The 20,172-nt window shown below is 38.7% G+C and overlaps 1 protein-coding gene across 2 annotated transcripts; it reads left to right on the top strand.

Annotated features, from left to right (window-relative positions):
- The first annotated feature begins 1,609 nt into the window (after window positions 1-1,609).
- On the top strand, window positions 1,610-17,191 carry LOC308610870 (uncharacterized protein). Of its 2 annotated transcripts, XM_081259871.1 has the most exons (6): window positions 1,610-1,632; window positions 3,070-3,126; window positions 4,536-4,671; window positions 7,321-7,451; window positions 12,483-12,615; window positions 17,114-17,191. In XM_081259871.1, the coding sequence occupies exons 3-5, from the start codon at window positions 4,563-4,565 to the stop codon at window positions 12,558-12,560; spliced, it is 318 nt and encodes a 105-aa protein (XP_081115997.1). In that variant the 5' UTR covers window positions 1,610-1,632; window positions 3,070-3,126; window positions 4,536-4,562; the 3' UTR covers window positions 12,561-12,615; window positions 17,114-17,191. The 2 variants fall into 2 exon arrangements, with proteins under 2 accessions (XP_081115997.1, XP_081115998.1); XM_081259872.1 differs by lacking the exon at window positions 1,610-1,632 and having other exon boundaries at window positions 2,821-3,126.
- Window positions 17,192-20,172: the final 2,981 nt, after the last annotated feature.

Consider the following 20,172-nt stretch of genomic DNA (forward strand, 5'->3'; position numbering starts at 1 on the left):
AGATACTAAGCCTGCTTCCACCAAGAGCATTCTTTCTTTCCTGTGCAACCTCTGAATTCTTGCCAGGAGTACTTTATTCATTTGTCAGATTCACAAGTAAGTTTGTAATCATCTTCTGTGTGCCAGAGATGGGTTTAGGGACTAGGGATAAAGCAGTGAACCAGACAGACAAAAGTCTTGCCCTCATGGAGCTTACATTATAGTGAAGGAGATCAGATAGAAATGAGTAAACAGATAAGTCATATAATTTTAGAGGGTAGGAAGTGCAAAAATATCTTAATGTAAGGAGAGTGAGGGAGAGCAGGTAGGACTCCATTGGATAGGTTTGTTAGGGGACAGCTTCACTGGAGAAGTGGCATTTGAACGGAGACCTGAATGAAGAGAGGAGCAAGCCATGGAAGATGTGGAGTAAGCACATTCCAGGACAAGGAGGCAATGAGTATGTAGGCATGTAGGTGGGTGGAGTATTTAAGGAAAAGCAAGGAGGCCAATCTGGGCAGAGTACTGAGTGAAGAAGAATGTGGTAGGACATGAGGTCAAGGAGCTAGCCAGGGGTCTGCTCTTGTAAAGTCTTGAAGGCCAGAGTAAAGATGTGGATTATTCTAAATGAGTAGAGGGGTTTGAACTGGAAAAAGGCATGATCCAAATCGTATCTGAATAAGGTGACCTGGTATAGAGAAGGGACTTGGGAGGATAAAGAAGAGGTACAGGGGTCTTCCCTGGTGGCGCACTGATTGAGAATCCACCTGCCAATGCAGCGGACGCGGGTTCGTGCCCCGGTCCGGGAAGATCCCACATGCCGCGGAGCGACTGGGCCCGTGAGCCATGGCCGCTGAGCCTGCACGTCTGGAGCCTGTGCTCTGCAACGGGAGAGGCCACAACTGTGAGAGGCCCGTGTACCGCAAAATAAATAAATAAATAAATAAAGAGGAATAGGGAGACCAGTTAGGAGACTATCACAGTGCTCCAAATAAGAGATGTTTATGGCCTAGGTTAGGTTGGAAGTTTGCAGCAAGTGAAAAGTGGTTGAATTCAGGTTGTGTTTTGAGGGTGTAGCTCTCAAGACCTGCAGATAGATGTGAGGTATGAAGGAAATAGTAACAAGGAGACAAGTCGTTGATGATTATGTGTGCAACTGGGTAGTATCACTTAGAAGAAGGGGGCTGATGGGAGGAGCAGCTTTTGAGGGAATATCAGGACTTGGTTTGTTATCTTGGATGCCCTGGTTTGATATCTTAGATGCTCTTTAGGTATCTAAGCGTCTGGACGGTGCTCAGACTGTACTTTGTATCCAAAGGTATCCAAAGCCACTTCAGATGCAAAATGTTTCAAGTTGACCTTTGCTGCTGCCAAAATAGTAGCCACTGTGGGCAGTCTGCAAGATGGCATCTTAGGTTTCTGAGGAAGAAATTAGAATACACAAAGGGGGAAATAAGTGTATAATTATATAATGTAGATTTCATATTTAAATGTCTGGGAAAAGCAATAATTAGTTGGCTTTTGGTTTTAAATGGAAATAGCCACTCATTGGAAAATAATTACTCTAATTTCAATTCATTTTACTTTAGATCATTCTGTGATGAAAACAGTTACCAAACAAGTTCTCCAGATGGAAGGAGTGCCAAGTCAGAGGTATATAACATGTTTCAGTTCTCTCGGAAGAATTTCTCTTTAATGGCTTGGTTTTCTTTCTTTCTTAAAAGAAAATTATCAAGGTACTTTCTGCCATCTTAAAACTAAGATTTGAGTCAAATCAAATGGCTTTTCTGTTTTTGAAAATGTTGTGTGATGCTTTAATTTAGGTTCCCAGATATGCAGATTGAAAACCTTTTAACTTCTTATTTTCTGTAACATATTATCGTTAGTCACAATAGTCTTTTTTTTTTGGAGATAAGAATGAATAGCAGGAGCAGCATTTGTGAAACCAAATCTAATATGAAACTGACTCTTTCTTGTGAGTAAATTTGAATTTTGAAACAGCAAAACAATAAGGTTTAATAAAAAGCAAAATAAATTGTTTATGTTTATGATCTGCCAATTTCCCACAAAGAGTTTTGTGGTGACTTTAGTTATATACCAGATACATTAAAATCACCAGTGGACAACACATCTTTTATTCAGGTGCCCTCTGAAAGTTTTAAAACTTTGTTGACTTCATATCACTGAACGGTCCACTTTAAAATGGTTAAAATTATAAATTTTCTGTTTTGTGTCGTTTACCACAATTTTTAAAAAATGTGTTGTTTGAAGATTTTTGGGGTTTATAAAGGTATTGTATTAGCATAAAAAAGAAAAATTTAAGAGACCACCTCTAATCCCATTATCCTATCAAGCAATATTTACATTTTAATTTTCTCTTCCTGCTGTCTATAAACATAGTTCCACATAGCTTCATTATAATTTGCCATTCTTATCTTTTCATACTAAATTTCAATTCTGTAATTCATAGTTATACTTTTTAACATTGCATTCACAAGGTTTCATTGAGTTGGTCAAGTTTTTAAATTGGTGAAAAATTGGAAATAACCTAAAATAAACTATTGTAAACATCTTCATAAATACAGCTTTTTTTTTTCTACTTAAAGTTGTATGTTTTTGATTCTCTATTCATCAACTTGCTTGGACAACAGTGTATTAAATAAGTTGTTAAGAGTGTTTATGAAGTCAAAAAAAAGCTTATGATCGTCTGCCAATTGTTATTTCAAGAGAGTGATATTTTAATAATCAAATAGTACATTCAAAGAAGTTAAGATTTGTGATATCACACTAATTAGATATTATTATTAAAAATTTATATCATATGTAAAGCATTCTTAAAATAGCTACCTTGACTTTTGCTATGATATTAGAAATGGAAATCTATATAAATAAAACATGTATATGTAAAACATATTAGGAATTCTGTAAAACTAGTACAGAATAATAGGGCATCATGGAATGAGAACAGTTAAACATTTTTTTTTAGTTAGCATGATTAAACAAAGTGGAAATGTAACTGAAGTATACAAACTCATTGAGCTCTTTTAAGAGTAATTTTATTTCTTGGGCTTTTTTTTGTGTTTGCCTCAGTTATTTGGAGACATAGAAGTAAGCCAAATCAGTATCTGGGTATATACCTAGATCCAGGTGAGTATAGGGGTGAAATAATGGTGTGAATTGTGTCACATTTATATTGTACTTATGTATGCCTAATAAAAGATGGGAACTTTTATTAGAAATTTTTTAATCTCCTAACAAGAAAAGTGTAATTAAAAAAATTTTAATACAAATGTATTTGCATTAGTTTCTGAAAGGAAAGGAAGGGTATACACATACATACCATATGCATACAAACATTTTTTTTGATGGCAATTAAGTTAAAACACAATAAAATAGCACAAAATGAACTGAGCTCCTATATATTTTTAAGAGGCATGTAAATCACACAGGATCGTGTGTTGATTATCAATAAGCTACACTCTGTGAAATATTTGTCCTATATTACCGCATACACTCCATTTTACCCTGCATCCTAATGCTGCTAAAATATAGTAGAAAGCAGCAGCATAGCACAGGGAGATCAGCTTGGTGCTTTGCGATGACCTAGAGGGGTGGGATAGGGAGGGTGGGACGGAGGCTCAAGAGGTTGGGATATGGGGACATGTGTATGCATATGGCTGATTCGCTTTGTTGTGTAACAGAAACTAACACAGAATTGTGAAGCAATTATACTCCAATCAAGATCTATTAAAATAAATAAATAAAATAACATAAAATGCAGTAGCTTTGAAGGATAAATATAACCATTTTAACCTATGATGTTTGTTTTCAGTAAATTCAAATTAAATATTTAAATGTGAATTTTAATATATGGCTTGTTCTAAGTAAAATATTAACACGTAGGTCTAGTTTTTGCAACCAAATGCCTCTTTACTACTGAAATATAGGGTAAGTCTCCACATTTCACTCTTTCATCCAGTGGGTTTCATTTGTTTTTTTGTGTGTTTTCTATATGAAATCAAAGGAGCAGTGAAGGTTGACAGGCTTATAGGAGGGTAAAATTGACTCACCTACCCCCCAGCAACTTGCAGCCTTATAACTTGTATTGTTTTTACATAGAAAAATTCATCCTAAATTTAACTTTTGGTCTACTTCTGAAGATTCTGTTTGGCAGAAGTCATGGGTGTATCTGTGTTTCTGTGTCCTTGAGATTCAGAAATGCCAAAGGTGTTCTACGATTCAGGAAACTTGAGTGTTTCTACATGATACATACAATGTATCATACTTTGGGATTTTTTTAAAACTTTTATTTTTGCATTTCTGCACATCTCAATACTTTTGTTTTAGTTAAAATAACTTGTTACTGTAGAGAACTTATATTTTTTTAAAATGCTGGCTTATGTAAAACCTTTGTACAAAACCGATCCTCTTTTTAATGGGCTTGGCATCATTGTCAAGTGCCTTTTTGATTCCTTTCGACGTGTGCACGTGTGACATTTGCTCTGTAGACCTTTGGTGCATCTTGATTCCTTGTTTTCATGCTTTGTCAAACGTAGTCTTGGCCACAAAGAAGCCTGTAAGTAATGGAAGGAAACACTCTGCTGGTCAAGAATGTTACCCTCCTGAAGCGCTACCACCTGGAGTGTCTGGTTTCCGGCCATTGTGTCCTGCAGAAAGTGCAAAAAGCAACAGGTAACCTGTTTGCATTCCCTGTCTTTTTCAGTCATTTAGAGTTCTTTATTTTGGAACTTGTATTATGTGGGTGGTCTCTGGTGCTTTGTGTAGGGAAAAAAGGTAACTCACACATGGCTTCTGCCTAATGAGCCTTCTAAGGAAGAAAAATTAAAAGTAATTGGGAGTTTCAAGTTGTTTCTCAAGTGTCACAACAGAGGTAACTCCGTGGGAGTCTTGAGGAGACTAAAATGATCACCAATTGTGCATGTGAGAAAAGTTTCATTAAAGGCAGATGTAGTTGAGCGAAGCCCTACAGCACAGAAGTAGGAATTTGGATACGTACGAATGGGAAAAAAGACATTTTAGGCATGGGAAATAGTTTAATGCAGAATGGATGAAAAATATGCATTAGACCTCTTCTAAATCAACTGGCTTATTAACTCAGTAAATCAGATTTAGTGAGTCAAACTAGCATTACCTGATTTCTTATCCAGGGGATAGCTGTTCATAGTAATATTTGTCACAGAACAGTAAATAAAATGGTTGAATTATAGCTTTAGGCTTGCTAAGTGAAATAGATGGCTCTAGATGATCTTCAGGTGACTTACTTGGTAGTAATCAGGAAATTGAGGATTAACAATTGCTTAAGAAAACAAAGAGAATTGATTTTAAATAGTACTTGAAGTAGTTACTGTGTAAAATATCTGTTCAGTTGCTCATGTTAAATGGATGTTTCTAATCCCCACTGGACAACCGACTACTTTTTTGCAAATGGTAATGTGAATTGCTGTTGCATAAACTATAGTGTTGAATCCCCAGTGTTTGCACTTGAGTTTCACAGCTCTGTGGTTTCCTGTCTTCTTCCTGAGACACTTAATTGCAGGTCCATCCTCGTCACACAGGGTGGTAAATTAGAGAACGATTAATATCACCATTTAAAGAAGAGAGGCTGACATCTCAACCGTCCTGAACATAGGAGCTGAAGGGGCCTCTCAGCAGTTCAGAGAGTAATTAGCAAGCCAGTAGGCTGAATTCTGTTGTGTTTTCTCCGTAGCAGAGCCCTCCAGGTCCTTGTTTTGAGCTTATTTATTTTTATACACAATTCTGTATGGATACTGTTCATACTACTAAATAGTTGTATTAACTGGGTTTAACTGGTGATGTATTTACATGAAGATCTAACTTCGTTTTGTTGCTATCTTTTTAGGGGCTTTCCATTCATCAAAGCTCGTGATGTATGTAATCAGTTGGTGGTGTGTAGCTATCATATTTATGATATATAGGGCTTGAATTGGGAAAGGTGGATGGTCATTCTTCTTGCTTTTTAAACTGACAGAGCCTTACAAGAAGCATTTCCCTCTCTGAAATAAATCCATGTAAAACATGTTTGGTCGCTCTCCCAATGCAACTGTGTAGTTGTGTGGATTTGGCACATAACGGGCAGCCTTGTGGTTATGTCTGTAAACAAGGAATCCTGTTTTCCAGTCCGCAAATCAGCTGTTACCCAGTGAAACGAACTTGACTGCCATTTCTGACCCCTCACATGGAGCTGTCATACTCAAGAATGTTCACATATTTTCAAGAAACGTTGTTTGCGGGCTATATGTATAAATTCCTGATCTGAAAGCCAATATAAAGCAACATCTCCCAAACCTCTGCTCTCTCACCAAGGCCACACACATTCCCTCGCTTATGGCCTCGTGGCAAGCGAATACTGTCAGTATCAGATTCTCCTTCCCAGTGGTCTTGGGAGACTGCATAGTGGCTCTGTGAAAGGGACCACTGCTGAGGTTGAGAGAAGAGCATCTTGGGTGTCAGTCCTGGCCTTGCATTCCCAGAGAGAGGGGTGTGCACCACGTTCTCTTGTTAGGGTTTTCCTATGCTGCAGGGTTTGCTGCTTGTTGTCAAAATGATGTCCTAGTGACTTGTCTTCTTCGTGGTTATATAATCCCAGCACACTTCTTTATGATCTGTAAACTTTTATGGGGTTGTGGCCAGGTCAGTTTTTAAATGTTTGGAAATGTCCTATTGAACAACATTGCAGTGGCAGTGAAGCTTGCTGGGAGAATTGTTGCCCTAGTTTTGGCTTAAGGGTGGTGAGAAGATGAAATTTTTGATGGGTCAGTTTTAGTTGTGTATGTGTATGTGATTTATTTTTTTTAATTCTAATGTCTATTATTCACAGCTTAGATATGTTGACTTCCTGATTATTCATCAGTCCCTTTACTGATGTATTTTCCTCTGAAAAACTACATTTTCTTCCAGACTGTTTTTGTCTGATGGTGAAGAATAAATTTTTCATTTGCAGTATAAAATTGATTTGAGAAAAAATGTTTACCTTGGATCTTCACTTGGCTTCTGTGAAAGAAACTTAATAAAATAATATGGGCAATTCCCATTACTAATCCTAACCACGTACAACAGAGGTCTGTACAGTAACATAGCAAAAATAAGTTACTGTACTTTTACTTAGTCATTGCCTGTTTTACACTAAAGAGCAGTGAGAGACATTTATAAATAATGATACCTCAGATCACTTTTGTTAAATGTCCTCTAATATTTGGATATTTGGTATCTGGCTTGTGTTGTCTTTTATGCAATCTTGTCTTCTTTCTTTGCACTTTAGTTTAACAACTCTATGGTTTCCTATCTTCCTGTGACACTCAGGTCCATCAGAATTTCCTGTGACGGTGACAGTAGGGAGTCCTTCCTCCTCAGAAATCGAAGAGGTCGATGATTCCTCAGAACGTGTTCAGGAGGAGCCAGAGAAAATCCATTTGAAACAAGAAGTATTGCAGGTACAAAGTTATCACTTTAAAGCTATAGAGAAGATTATTTTTCAAACGGAAGGCTGATTGCAACACAGCACAGCTTGTGTGAGGGTTCTGTTTTCTCATGCCATCTGCATTGTATCCCCTTGAATGATTCCTTAAGCTTAGACCAAGGTGAATGGTGGACATTTGAACTCTAAGAAATTAAAATCAAAACATGTTGTTAGTAATATATTTTCCTTTCCTTAGAACCTTAGTATATTAGATTTAGGGAGAACCTTAGTGATCATAAGATAAGGAAATTGAGTTCTGAATGAATACAGTCAGCTGATTCAGTGCTCTTGTTTTACAGATGAGAAAATGGACAGTTCTAGTTGAACTCTCTTTTTATAAGAGGAAAATATGGCCTCATTTTAAATAAAAGTAAAGTTGAAAAAAGTTTTGATGTTGATAGTCTCCTTTCCTAAAATCAAAAATATCAAGAAGCTTCATTCTATTACCAAATAAACCTGACCTCTAATGTCATTCCATACTTTTGTTTGTATGGACAGAAAACAAAAATTGATTTTCATAAGAAATTTTTGCACCTCAAAATTAATATATTTATTTTATTTCAACTTTAATGCAGAGCTGAACATTTCTAGTAAATAAAGGAACACCATTTGTGGGGGACCTTGTTTTTGTGCTACAAAGTCCATGTTTAATTTTTTAAAATTATTTAGTATGATTTTCTCTTCATATGAAACATGACACTTGACAGGTTTCAGAACTATTTATCCCATTATTGTACGACTACGGGAATTACTCTTTGATTTTCAAAAGAGAAAGTTAGATTTTTATTTTTTAATTAAAATTAATGATAATATAGAGAAATTTTAAGAAAAGAACTTAGAAAATTATGAAATGTTAGAGTAGGAGAAATCTATAGTTCCTGTAGAGTTACTCCCTTTCGTTTTATAAATGAGCACCTACAATTTGTAGAACGTAAGTGGTTTATTAGTAAATGGCAGAGTATGACAAGACCCTAGAGCATCCAACCTGCATTCCTTGTTATTTTAGATGTGGTGTATTCATTTCCTTCACGAATAGACCACAAGATTGTATTTGTAAAAGCAGTAATAGACACTGGGGAAGTCCAAGAAGTTTAAACACTGGGACCACAGAATAGCAGATTCAGAATGCACTGAGATCTTTTAGCTCTTCTCTGTTTTGTTTTTTTTTTTTTTTTTGCGGTATGTGGGCCTCTCAGTGTTGTGGCCTCTCCCGTCGAGGAGCACAGGCTCCGGACGCGCAGGCTCAACGGCCATGGCTCATGGGCCCAGCCGCTCCGCGGCATGTGGGATCCTCCCAGACCGGGACACAAACCCGTGTCCCCTGCATCGGCAGGCGGACTCCCAACCACTGCGCCACCAGGGAAGTCCTCTTCTCTGTTTTGACAAGACACTACAGTGATGGTATCAAAGTGTTTAAGTATATATGCCCACAACAATCAAGAGATTTCAACATAGTTTTGAAAGACAGAAGACAGGTGGAAGAGTATGAAACTGAAGCAGTAGAACAGAGGAAAAGCATCACCTAGAATATGCACAGGGACCACGTGCAACTGAGGAGGATTCTGACCCCACCTGAAAAAGTAGCCCCATGCTCAGGTGCGCATGTAGGAGAGAGGGTGGAGTTAGTTAAAAGTGTGACTGAGATAGGGGAGCTCATTGAAGGGTTGTGTTTGGAGGAGTGGACTCCCAGCCCCGCCCTCACCCTCCTGAAATGAGATGATTTCATTTTGAAAACAGTGAAACTGGCGAGAACTGGGGCAGCTAGTGTGAGTTTTTACACCCTAGAAAATTGTGTTTGGGGGAGATCCTGTTACAGTTACTGCCCGCTTCTTCCTTCATAAGAAGCCAATCAATCGTTGACTTCAGGGAGCTTCCTGCGCTCATTCTTAAATAGAAAATAAGTGTCATTTGCCTGTTGAGTAAAGCTTACAACATGAGAGAGGGGGAAAGAGTGCAAACATATCCTAGTAGGACCAGGGACAATTTAGGGAACAGAATAATTTAAGAAAAAACCCTAATTAGTATCCTGAGAGAGGTTTAGAAAGAGCTAGCAACTATAAAAGAAGACTAGGGTATTAATGAAAAGGAGAATGGTCAGAAAGCAAGAGAGTTCTCCTGGAAATGAAAATATGGGTGCTGAAATAAATTCAGTAGGAATTTAAAAAATTTCTCAGTATATAAGAAAGAAAGACACAATGGAAAATGTGATAGAAATATGTTAGAGAGGCTGCATCTGGGAGATCCCACATGTTACTATTAGAAACTCCAGACCCAGAAAAACAATGGAGGGAAGCTGTCAAAGGGCAACAAAATTCCCCACAGCTGAAAGTAGACATCAGGCCTCAGATTGAAAATAGTTACGCAAGATGAGCAAGAATAGACTCATACCTAGGCACCCTTCATTGTGAAACTTTAAAATACTGAAAAAATAAATTAAAATAGAATAAAATACTGAGAGGATACATCCATTCCAGAGAGAAAAATACTGGTCACCTAAAAAAAAAGGTTACAATCTGACTTTATCATACTTGTCATGAGCACCATGGATCCTGGAAGGCATTAGAAAGATACCTCCAAAGTTTTTCAGGCACATAATTTTCACCCTAGGGGTTTGTATCCAGCCAAACTATCAGTCATACGTGGAAGCTGAAGAAGATATTTTGTACCCAAAGAAATTTGAAAAATTGACCTCCTGTGCTACACCTTAAGCTATTTATAGACATAATCCAGCAAAATGAGGCAATAAACCAAGAAGGAAGGTAATAGGGGATTCAGTGCAGATTGCAGCTAGTCTAGAGTGGAGAGGCTTCTATTGATTGTGTGATTGAGAGCTTAGAAACACCTTGAGGCATATTGTACTTACTAGGTGTTAGGCACTGTTGGAAGGGAGGAGGGAGAGGAAGAGGAGAAGGAACTTGAACTCCAGAGGAGAAAAGGCTATACGGACATAAAGCTGAAGCACACTGAACTATGGTTGATTTTTAACCTAGTATTGGTGAGGAAGGGAAGAATCCACTTCAACTTGACACTATAGATGTCCCCCTTTTCAGTGACACACAGGGGTAATGACCACGTATCTAATTTGTTGTCCAAACCAGAACTTGTCCAAACTCCTTACACTTCAATAGTGTAAGGAGGCGCTCTAATGCTGTAACATCAGGACAACAGGTATAAACTGGAACAGCCAAAGGCGGCTTGGGGTATGTGGTCACCCTGCACAAGGGCAGTGACACTGGCACAGTATGGAACGAGGTGTAGTCTATACACAGAGACACAGTACATCTGCAGTGGGCAATATTAATTTCATTGTAATAATGGCAATACTGTCTTGGTTTGCAGCTTTTATTGTCAACGTGCATGTAATCACAAATAACTAAAGTAAACTATACTTAGTATGTATTAGTATTAACTTGGTATGTACTGAAATGTATTGTGTACTAGTATGTACTTAGTATATATTAGGCTCTAAGTGTTTTTGCATATATTAACTCATTTAATCCTCTGAATAGCCTTATGAGGTTGGTGCTAATATCATTCCCACTTTTGAGAACAGGAAGCTAAGACAGGGAAGGAACTTGCCCAGGCTGTACCTAATTTAAGGTTGGATCGAGGCTTTGAGTTTAGGCTCTCTGCCTGTTCTCTTAAACCTTACTCCGTACTGACTCTCAAATAACAGAAGACTTAACTGCACATAGAACAGAATATAAATTTCAACTTTGACAACATAACAGCTAGGTTTGGAAGGTAGACAGAAGGTAGAAAAAAGGGAAGATGCTATGAATGTCCTCATTTTACAAAGCGTGACGTTGAGAGAGTTTCTAGTTGATCAACAATGTAGGTTTTTAAGTATATCACTACAAGTGAAAGAGATCATGAGCAGTGGAATAACTCATGATGACATAACTTTACTGAGCAGTGTGGACGTAGGAAAGAGTGTAGAGGAACTAAACGCTTATTAGTAAGTTAGAAAGTGAACAGATAATGCCTCCAATTTAGTGAGAAAATAGTCATGGAAGAGTATTACTTGGAAATGGAGAAGAATTCAAAATAACAATAGTTGGACCTCCCTGATGGTGCAGTGGTTAAGAAACTGCCTGCCAAGGCAGGGGACACGGGTTCGAGCCCTGGTCCGGGAAGATCCCACATGCCACGGAGCAGCGAAGCCCGTGCACCAGAACTACGGAGCCTGTGCTCTAGAGCCCGTGAACCACAACTACTGAGCCCATGTGCCACAACTACTGAAGCCTGCGCGCCTAGATCCTGTGCTTCATAACAAGAGAAGCCACCGCAATGAAGAGTAGCCCCCGCTCGCCGCAACTAGAGAAAACCTGCACTGCACGCAGCAACGAAGACCCAATACAGCCAAAAGTAAATAATAATAATAAAATAATAAAAAATAACAATAGTTGACGTAAACCTCATAAAAAAGGAAATCCATACAGCCAGTAAACACAGAAAAGTGTACGACTTCATTAAGTAACAAGTGAAAAGTGAGTCAAAACCAAGGAAACTACATGTCAATCAGATTGACAAATACATAAATAAAAAGTCTGGTAGTATCAGGTATTGTAGACCTGAAGTACTATGGGAATCTTCTACCCTGTTTATACTGGAGTATAAATCGACACAACTACTTTGGAAAGCATTTAGCCCTCTCCATCACCTGAAGGTATATAAATAGCCTGTGAGCCAGCAGCCCTCACCCCCGCCCTGTGTAAATGCACCAGAATAACGGGTACAGCAGGATTCCTGTCCATGATTTGCATTAGCACAAACTGAAAGCAAACCAAATGTCCATTAAGAGTCAAAAATTAAATAAATGATGTGTATTTGTACAGTGGGAAAACTCTCCAGCAATAAAATTGAATGAACTAGAGCTACAGGCAGCAATGTGGATGAATTTTTTAAACCAATGTTGAGAGAAAGAAATAAGATAGAAAAGACTTCATATACTATGATCCTGTACATAAAGTTAGATGTTGACACAACTAAACTCTTTTGTTAGGGATGCATGCAGGTTAAAGGAAATGACTGTCAAGAAGTGAGGTTGGTGTTTAACCGGGAAGAAGGAAGGAGCTTGTGATGAGAAAAGGATATGGGGGGTTTTTGCGATGCTGACAGATTCTAGTAGTGCTTATGTAAGTATTCTCTTTTTCTTTGTCACATTGACAGTTTTGTTCTGTGCACTTCTCAGTACACATATCGTATTTTACAATTAAAAACTGCGTAAAGAATCGGTCGATTCTTGAGTGCTGGATGTGGGAGTGGGATGAGACCGTTTCATTTTAAGTCCTTCACTACTGTTTGCATTCGCATGTTCATTCATTCAGCATTAATTGCACATATTCTATGTACCAAGCACTCTTCTAATTTTATATGTGTTTTAACTCATGTAATTCTCACAAGAGCTCTGTAATATGGGAGCTTATCTCCATTTTATAGATGAGGAAGTTGAGGCCTAGAGTTATACAACTTGTCCAAGGTTATGTAGCTAATGGGTAGTGCCAGGCCCATTTGCCTCAGAGAATCTGAATATTTACAATATAATCGAAAAGAGAAATTTAATGACTAATTATAAGCAAAAAAATTGCACATTAAAGAAGATGACAAGTTTTCATCTATCCAGTTAGAGAAAAACACACAGTCTGTCTTTCACACACGTACATCTTATATGTATGTGTGTGGCAGGGATTCTCCTTATTAAGCAATTATTTATTGACCGTGTACGTTGTGCTAGGCACAGGTGCTGGGGATAAACCTTAATAAAATACACCCCCTATCTTCAAATAACTTGCACTCTCAGTGAGGAAGTAAGCCAACAGTTATAGTAGAGGTTATATACCAAGTGATACATCGCTGATGGCAGTGTAAAATCTCAGAAATCGTTTGGAAAGAAGTCTGGAGATAGGTACCTCAGAGCCTTAAAAATGTTCATTTGCTTTGATCTCAAACTCATTTTTATGGATTTATTGTAAGAATGTTATTCTCAATATGGAAAAAAGCCTTCATGCATAAAAACGGTTATTTTGTCTGATAATACTGAAAAGTTGGAAAGAATTTAAATGTGTAAAATGGTTAACCAGTAAACCCACTCAGTGGAATATTTTGTAGCCCACACAAAAAAATCAAGGTTATGAATCCCCTGATTATAGGAGAAATGATTGATTTCAATGTTAAATGGAGAAAAGTTGAACATAAAATTTGATATCCAATATGATGGGAGCTTTGTCCCAGAAAAATCACCCTAGCCGGTGTACAGAAGGGTGGAATGGAGAGCAGATGGCAGGAAGGAAAATTATTCCAAAGCCTTATCATTAGTCTTATTTAAGTAATAGAATATCAAGCAATTTTACTTTCTAACTTTTTTGGTTCCATATTTCCATGTAAGGGACATGAATTCTGAATACTTTGTAGGAGGAGGGTACACTTTTTCACAAAAATTGAACACTGTGTTCTAATTCCCTCCATTAGAGGGAGAAACTGTTGCATGTAATTGCACTTTGATGTGCTATTTAGAACCAGTCAGGAATTTTAGTCTACCTTCCTCTGACCGTGCTGAGGGTTTTTTGTTTTTTTGTTTATTTGTTTAGAATTTCTTTGAAATCAGTTTTAGAAGATTGATTAAACCATTATATTAAAAGTAGAGGAATTTTGCAATTTTTTTCCCTTTTTCCTCATTGAAAACTTGACTGGGTTTGGTAATGAAACATTAAAGAATTTGAAGTTCTTAGACTCTCAATTTTTTAAACATGTTCTGAATATAAAAATATATGTTCATTGAGCAAATGTTTGAAAACAATGAACAACTTCTTGAAGGAAATAAAAGGCACCTCTGCATGTACACACACCTAATCTGCTCTTTTGTCTTAAAAAAGTATCCGAAATATTTTGCCATGTCACTAACTACTCTTCTACATCAGAGAATTTGATTAAGCTTATGCATCATCTCCCAGGAAAAACGCACAGATATATTTTGAATGTAGCACTCCTGAAGCCCATTCATGAACTCTGGTTGAGACCTCTTGTCATTCTTAGTGGCTTCATAACGCATTCCTTCAGACGATGAGCTGTTTTTATTTAAACCAGTCCCAATTCAGAGGCTCTTAGCTTTCTTCTAGGGTTTGGTTATAACCAATCTTATGACATCATGTTGGTAGATAAATCTTTGCCCACATCTTTGATTTCCTTAGGGTAAACTCCTGATGTAGGATTGTTGTTAGGTACCAAAAGCTACTCTCCAGAAAGTGATACCAGCTCCTCTCCCAATGATGGCAGGTAATAGAGTTCCTCACTCTTTTTGTTCAAAGCAGTTAACATGTATAAATATACCTTACTGTTTTCATAAGTATAGGTATTATGATTGTTTATCACTGCATAAGAAACCAGCCCAAAACAGTGGCCTAAAACAATGACAATCATTTATTTTGTTCACGAACCTGGAGGTTGAGTAGAATATTAATTCTTTTACTACACTCTTACTGACTGAAAACAATACCTGTTTGACTAGCTCAGAGTTCTGTAGGTCAGAAGTCCAGGCACAGCGTGACTGGGCTTCCTGCTCAGATATACACGGGAACATGTGGGTTCCCTCCTGAGAGTGTTAAAGCACGTGAAATTTAAGTGTAAGATATTGAGCCCCAAACATTGGATGTTCACCATAGTTTGTGTGGGCCACAGAGCTGAAATCAAGATGTCAGTCTGGCTGTGTTAGCGTCCAGAGGCTCTGGGAAAGAATGCCTACAGGCTTCTTCCGGCTTGTTGGCATAATTCAGATTCTGGAGTTGCAGGACAGAGGTCCCCATTTCCTTGCTGGCTGTCAGTCGGGGGAGAGTTTCAGCTCCTAGAGGCCTCTCGCTTGCCTTCTCTGCCGCAGCATTGGACTTCTTCAGAGCCAGCAATGGAGAGCCTCCCTTTTGTCCCTTTTGTACTTCAATTCAGGAAGAGTTCAGGTCCTTTTCATGGGGTGCCTGAGTAGGCCACATCCACCTAAAATAATCTCCCTATCTTAAAAGATCAACTGATTTTGAACCTTAATTCCATGTGCAAAATCCCTTCACTACAGCACCTACATTTAGAGTTTGATTGGATAAGTGGAAGGTTTGTGTACTTCAGTAAGTGGTCATCTTGGGGGCTCTGTCAGAATTCTGCCTATTGCAAGCAGTGTCCCCACTTCAAGGACCGAAGTGTCTTAGTTCCTAAAACTCCTAAGATAGTTTATCAGTGTTCATTTTATTTCAGTGACCTTGGTGAAGGGAAGACTACCACCTCCGTGAGCAGGAATGGCAGCCAGCTTCCTGAGTCCACAGTGTGGCTCTGCTACTTAGTGGTGTGACCTTGGCTGTGCTGCTCTACTTACTCTACTTCTCTGCCTCTGTTTCCCTCATCTGTAAAATAACATGGAGTTAGTGATCGTTCTTTCCTCGTACGATTTTTTTAATAAATTTATTTTATTTATCTATTTTTGGCTGCGCTGGGTGTTTGATATTGCTCACGGGCTTTCTCTGCTTGCGTCGAGCGGCGGCTACACTTCGTAGTGGTGTGCGGGCTTCTCATTGCGGTGGTTTCTCTTTTTGCAGAGCACGGGCTCTAGGCGCGCAGGCTTCAGTAGTTGTGGCACGCGGGCTCAGTAGTTGTGGCACGTGGGTTCTAGAGCGTAGGCTCAGTAGTCGTGACGCACAGGCTTAGTTGTTCTGAGGCATGTGGGTTCTTCCTGGACTAGGGCTCGAACCCGTGTCCCCTGCACTGGCAAGCGGATTCTTAACCACTGTGCCAGTAGGGAAGCCCCCTCTTAGGGTTTTGATGATTCGATTATTTAATACCCAGGGAACTCCAGGAACAGTGCTTGACTGTAAATTGCTTTAAAAGTGATTACTTTTTTATTATTTTTTATTTTATTATTTTTTTAAAGTTTTTTTGGGGGGGGCAATTTATTTTTATTTATTTATTTATTTATTTATTTATTTATGGCTGTGTTGGGTCTTCGTTTCTGTACTAGGGCTTTCTCTAGTTGCAGCAAGCGGGGGCCACTCTTCATCACGGTGCGCGGGCCTCGCACTATCGCGGCCTCTCTTGTTGTGGAGCACAGGTTCCAGACACGCAGGCTCAGTAGTTGTGGCACACGGGCTTAGTTGCTCCGTGGCATGTGGGATCCTCCCAGACCAGGGCTCGAACCCGTGTCCCCTGCATTGGCAGGCAGATTCCGAACCACTGTGCCACCAGGAAAGCCCCAGTGATTACTTTTTTAAAACATGCTTTTGAATCTGCAATTATGCAATTCAGGTATGCTAAGCAGGTTCGTTAATAGGACTTCCTGCTATAAAGAGACCCACAAATAAAAATAGAATTTTTCTTTCTTGGTCGTAACTTCTTATTTCTGACTTACTATGTTATATGCATATGCCTTTTATGGTGGCCTGCCACAAATTTATGTTGGAAAGAGTGGAATTTAAATAAATCTTTGCAAATTTGATAGATTTTGATCATTCATTTCACTGGCATGGTATGATATGACCAGTAGCAGACTAAAATCTGAGTTCACTTCTGGCTCTGCCCATAAATCCTGATGAGACCAATAGCTGGAAAGGCTTTTGGTTATTATACTATGAATTAGTTATAATATTGACTCTGTTTGCTTAGGAAACCCTGGAGGAGTGCCTAAAGCAGTTAAAGGAGGAAAGAGTAATAAGACTGAAGGCTGATAGACGAGTCAGTGAGGTAAACACGTTTCATCTGCTTTTGAGAGTGTTTTGGTTTTATTTTGATTTGATTTTAAGCCATATACACATATTTTGTAAGCTTTAAAACTGTAATATGTTGCAAATTGGTGGTATCATATGGACTTTTGCGTTTACTGGTATTTAGTGATCATATGATCTATATTCCAGAAAGCATGTTTTTAAAGATGTGAAAATCTGGTTTTGTGTATGTGTGTGTGTGTGTGTGCTTTTATATGACATTAGCTTATTTCCTGTTCATGATTCTTTGATGGAAGAAGGCACTTTCTGTGCATGTATTGTATATACAGTAACATAAAAGACATGATGAGACTCTCCTGGCAATGAATTAGGAAAGTGAATCATTTAAATAAATTTAAGATATTGGAAAACTTCTAAGAATGCAATGAAAGATAAAAATATATACTATGAGAATTACATTAGGTAATGTGCATGAAAGCAGGGCATAATCTAAAAAGTTCTATCTAAATATAATTTATCACAGGGTGAGTGTAAGGAGGAATTTTTGAAAGTGCATCCATTGGATTGGCAGACACTCATTCAATAAATGTTGAGCACCTGCTCATGTAAGGCAAAAGGGGCATCATGAACATTAACGGCCTTTCTGAGAAATACGAGAGTTGAGCTTACAGGGGGTTTTAAGTGCGTAGATGCTGAGCGGAAGGGGAAGAGTGCACGGGGGTGAATATGTTCAAGAAGCCAAAGAAAATATTGGTGATCGTACATTTAATAAATTGGGTTGGGTATGATTTAGGACTTTTAAACGTAAGCATTAGATATTTTATTCACTAAAGTTAATTCTTAACATTCAGCAGAGTTGAAATACGTTTTGTTCAAATCAGATTCTATAATTCACTTTCTAATTTAAGGGAAACTTAAAGCAGGTCATTTTCTAATGTGGAATAAGGCTCCATTATGAATTGAACCAGTTAGAAATGTGATCTTTTGTGAAAGATCATTAATAAAACGGTAACTTTGGTTTATTTATATACCACCTAAGTGTTATATAGGAAACTTTGTTGGGTGCCTGTGGGTTTTGGTTATTATGTGATATGGTCTCTGTCTTTACTGGCGGAGGGTTACATTAATTATAAATTAATTCCATTTTGAGTGTTTTAGTTTTGTACCTTGAAACTAGGCAAGACTACTTTTTGTTTGTTTTTTGTTTTTTGGGGGGTTTTTTGCGGTATGTTAGCATCTCACTGTTGTGGCCTCTCCCGTTGCGGAGCGCAGGCTCCAGACACACAGGCTCAGCGGCCATGGCTCACGGGCCCAGCCGCTACGCAGCATGTGGGATCTTCCCAGAGTGGGGCACGAACCCGTGTCCCCTGCATCGGCAGGCGGACTCGCAACCACTGCGCCACCAGGGAAGCCCAAGGCAAGACTACTTTTGATGACAATGAGAAAAAATCATGTCAGACGTTTTCAGTCTTCTTGTATAGCTGGAACATGAAAATGCCCAGTTAAGAAACACAACTTTCTCTTTGTCTGAAGCCCTTCATGCCCACTCATTGACAAGCATGATCCTGGATGATGAAGGTGTTTGGGGCAGCACTGAGAATTCTTTTCAGAAGTTCCATGCTTTCCTGGTTCTCCTTAAAGATGCTGGGTTAGTTCATTTCTCTTCATGGCATTCTTCTCTTTGCGACTCTAATGGTAGTTTGCTGAGGAACTGGAGCAATTTTCATCACTTACGTGGCTATATTTAGCCAAATTTAGTGTAATTATAGGTAATATAGTTGACATTTTAAAATGAGGAATTAAATTTTTTAAGAAATGCATATAGGGAAGCCTGCTTTGGTAGAGTGGGGAGCCCAGTATAAAAGAGTAACCTGTAGACAGAGTAATTAGTAGGTATAGTTGTTTTGTAAAGACTAAATTAAAGGCAGTTTTCATTGAAAATAGTCGGGAATGCATAAGAATTTTCCTATCTTTCACTTCTTTTGCTTGTTTGATAAGTTTGAATTAAAGTTATCTTTGCCTTAGACATAAAAATGATTATTAATCTGCAGGGGAGATAAAGGTCAGTGGTTCTCAACCGGGAGCAATTTTGCTGAAAGAGGGAAGTGGAGATTGATAGTTGATGGAGTGGTGTTTTGTCAGTGAATGAATTGGTGTTGGTGTTGGGAAGGAAGGAACAAACACATTCTTGGAAACTGGAGGAAAGGTGGTAAAGAAGTGTAGGAATGGAGGTGTGACAGGCAGTGGACAGGGTGCATGGAACATATTGAAGCTTCTAGTGAGACAGTGGGATGTCTCCTAGAGGATGAATCTGGAAAGGGCTGAGGATTTGGGGGAGATAGAGGCTTGTAGTCTGGAGTAGGATGTTAGCTTTTAAGATTTTAGAAGTAGGGCTTCCCTGGTGGCGGGGTGGTTGAGAGTCCGCCTGCCGATGCAGGGGCTACGGGTTCGTGCCCAGGTCTGGGAGGATCCCGCATGGTGCGGAGCGGCTGGGCCCGTGAGCCATGGCCGCTGAGCCTGCGCGTCCGGAGCCTGTGCTCCGCAATGGGAGAGGCCACAGGAGTGAAAGGCCCGTGTACCGCAAAAAAAAAAAAAAAAGATTTTAGAAGTATTTCATGATTGTAAGTCTGGGGAAATCTAAACTGCTCTTCTGTGATTATAATAACCTTTGTCTTTTCTCCTTTCCTCCTCTCGTCTAGGCTTGGGCAGTTGGCCACAATGGCTGGTATAGATCAGTCAGATTTTCATTTACTAGGTTGTCCCCCCATGAATTCTCCTGTTAGTAGTCCACCTAAAGAAGAAAAGAAGGCACTTGAAGAAGGAAAATCAGAATCAAAACAGGGTGCCCCATAACAAATGCAAAATAGCCAAGTAAATGGACAGAACAGCACTTAATGATTCTAAGAGTGATTAGCAAAAAGGAAATGACCAAGTCAGGGAGAAAACAATAATGATCAGTCTCTAATAATTCACATGCTCGGGAGCTAGAAGACTCTGGAG

This window comes from Mesoplodon bidens, assembly GCF_964165515.1.
Source record: "Mesoplodon bidens genome assembly, contig: HAP1_SCAFFOLD_451, whole genome shotgun sequence".
In the NCBI taxonomy this organism is placed as follows: Eukaryota; Metazoa; Chordata; class Mammalia; order Artiodactyla; family Ziphiidae; genus Mesoplodon; species Mesoplodon bidens.

Coding starts and splice junctions, on each gene's coding strand:
- LOC308610870 (XM_081259871.1), top strand. CDS start 4,563: ATGGAAGGAAACACTCTGCTGGTCAAGAATGTTACCCTCCTGAAGCGC. Junction 4,672..7,320: donor GAAAGTGCAAAAAGCAACAG/GTAACCTGTTTG, acceptor TGTGACACTCAG/GTCCATCAGAATTTCCTGTG. Junction 7,452..12,482: donor TGAAACAAGAAGTATTGCAG/GTACAAAGTTAT, acceptor CTCTTTTGTTAG/GGATGCATGCAGGTTAAAGG.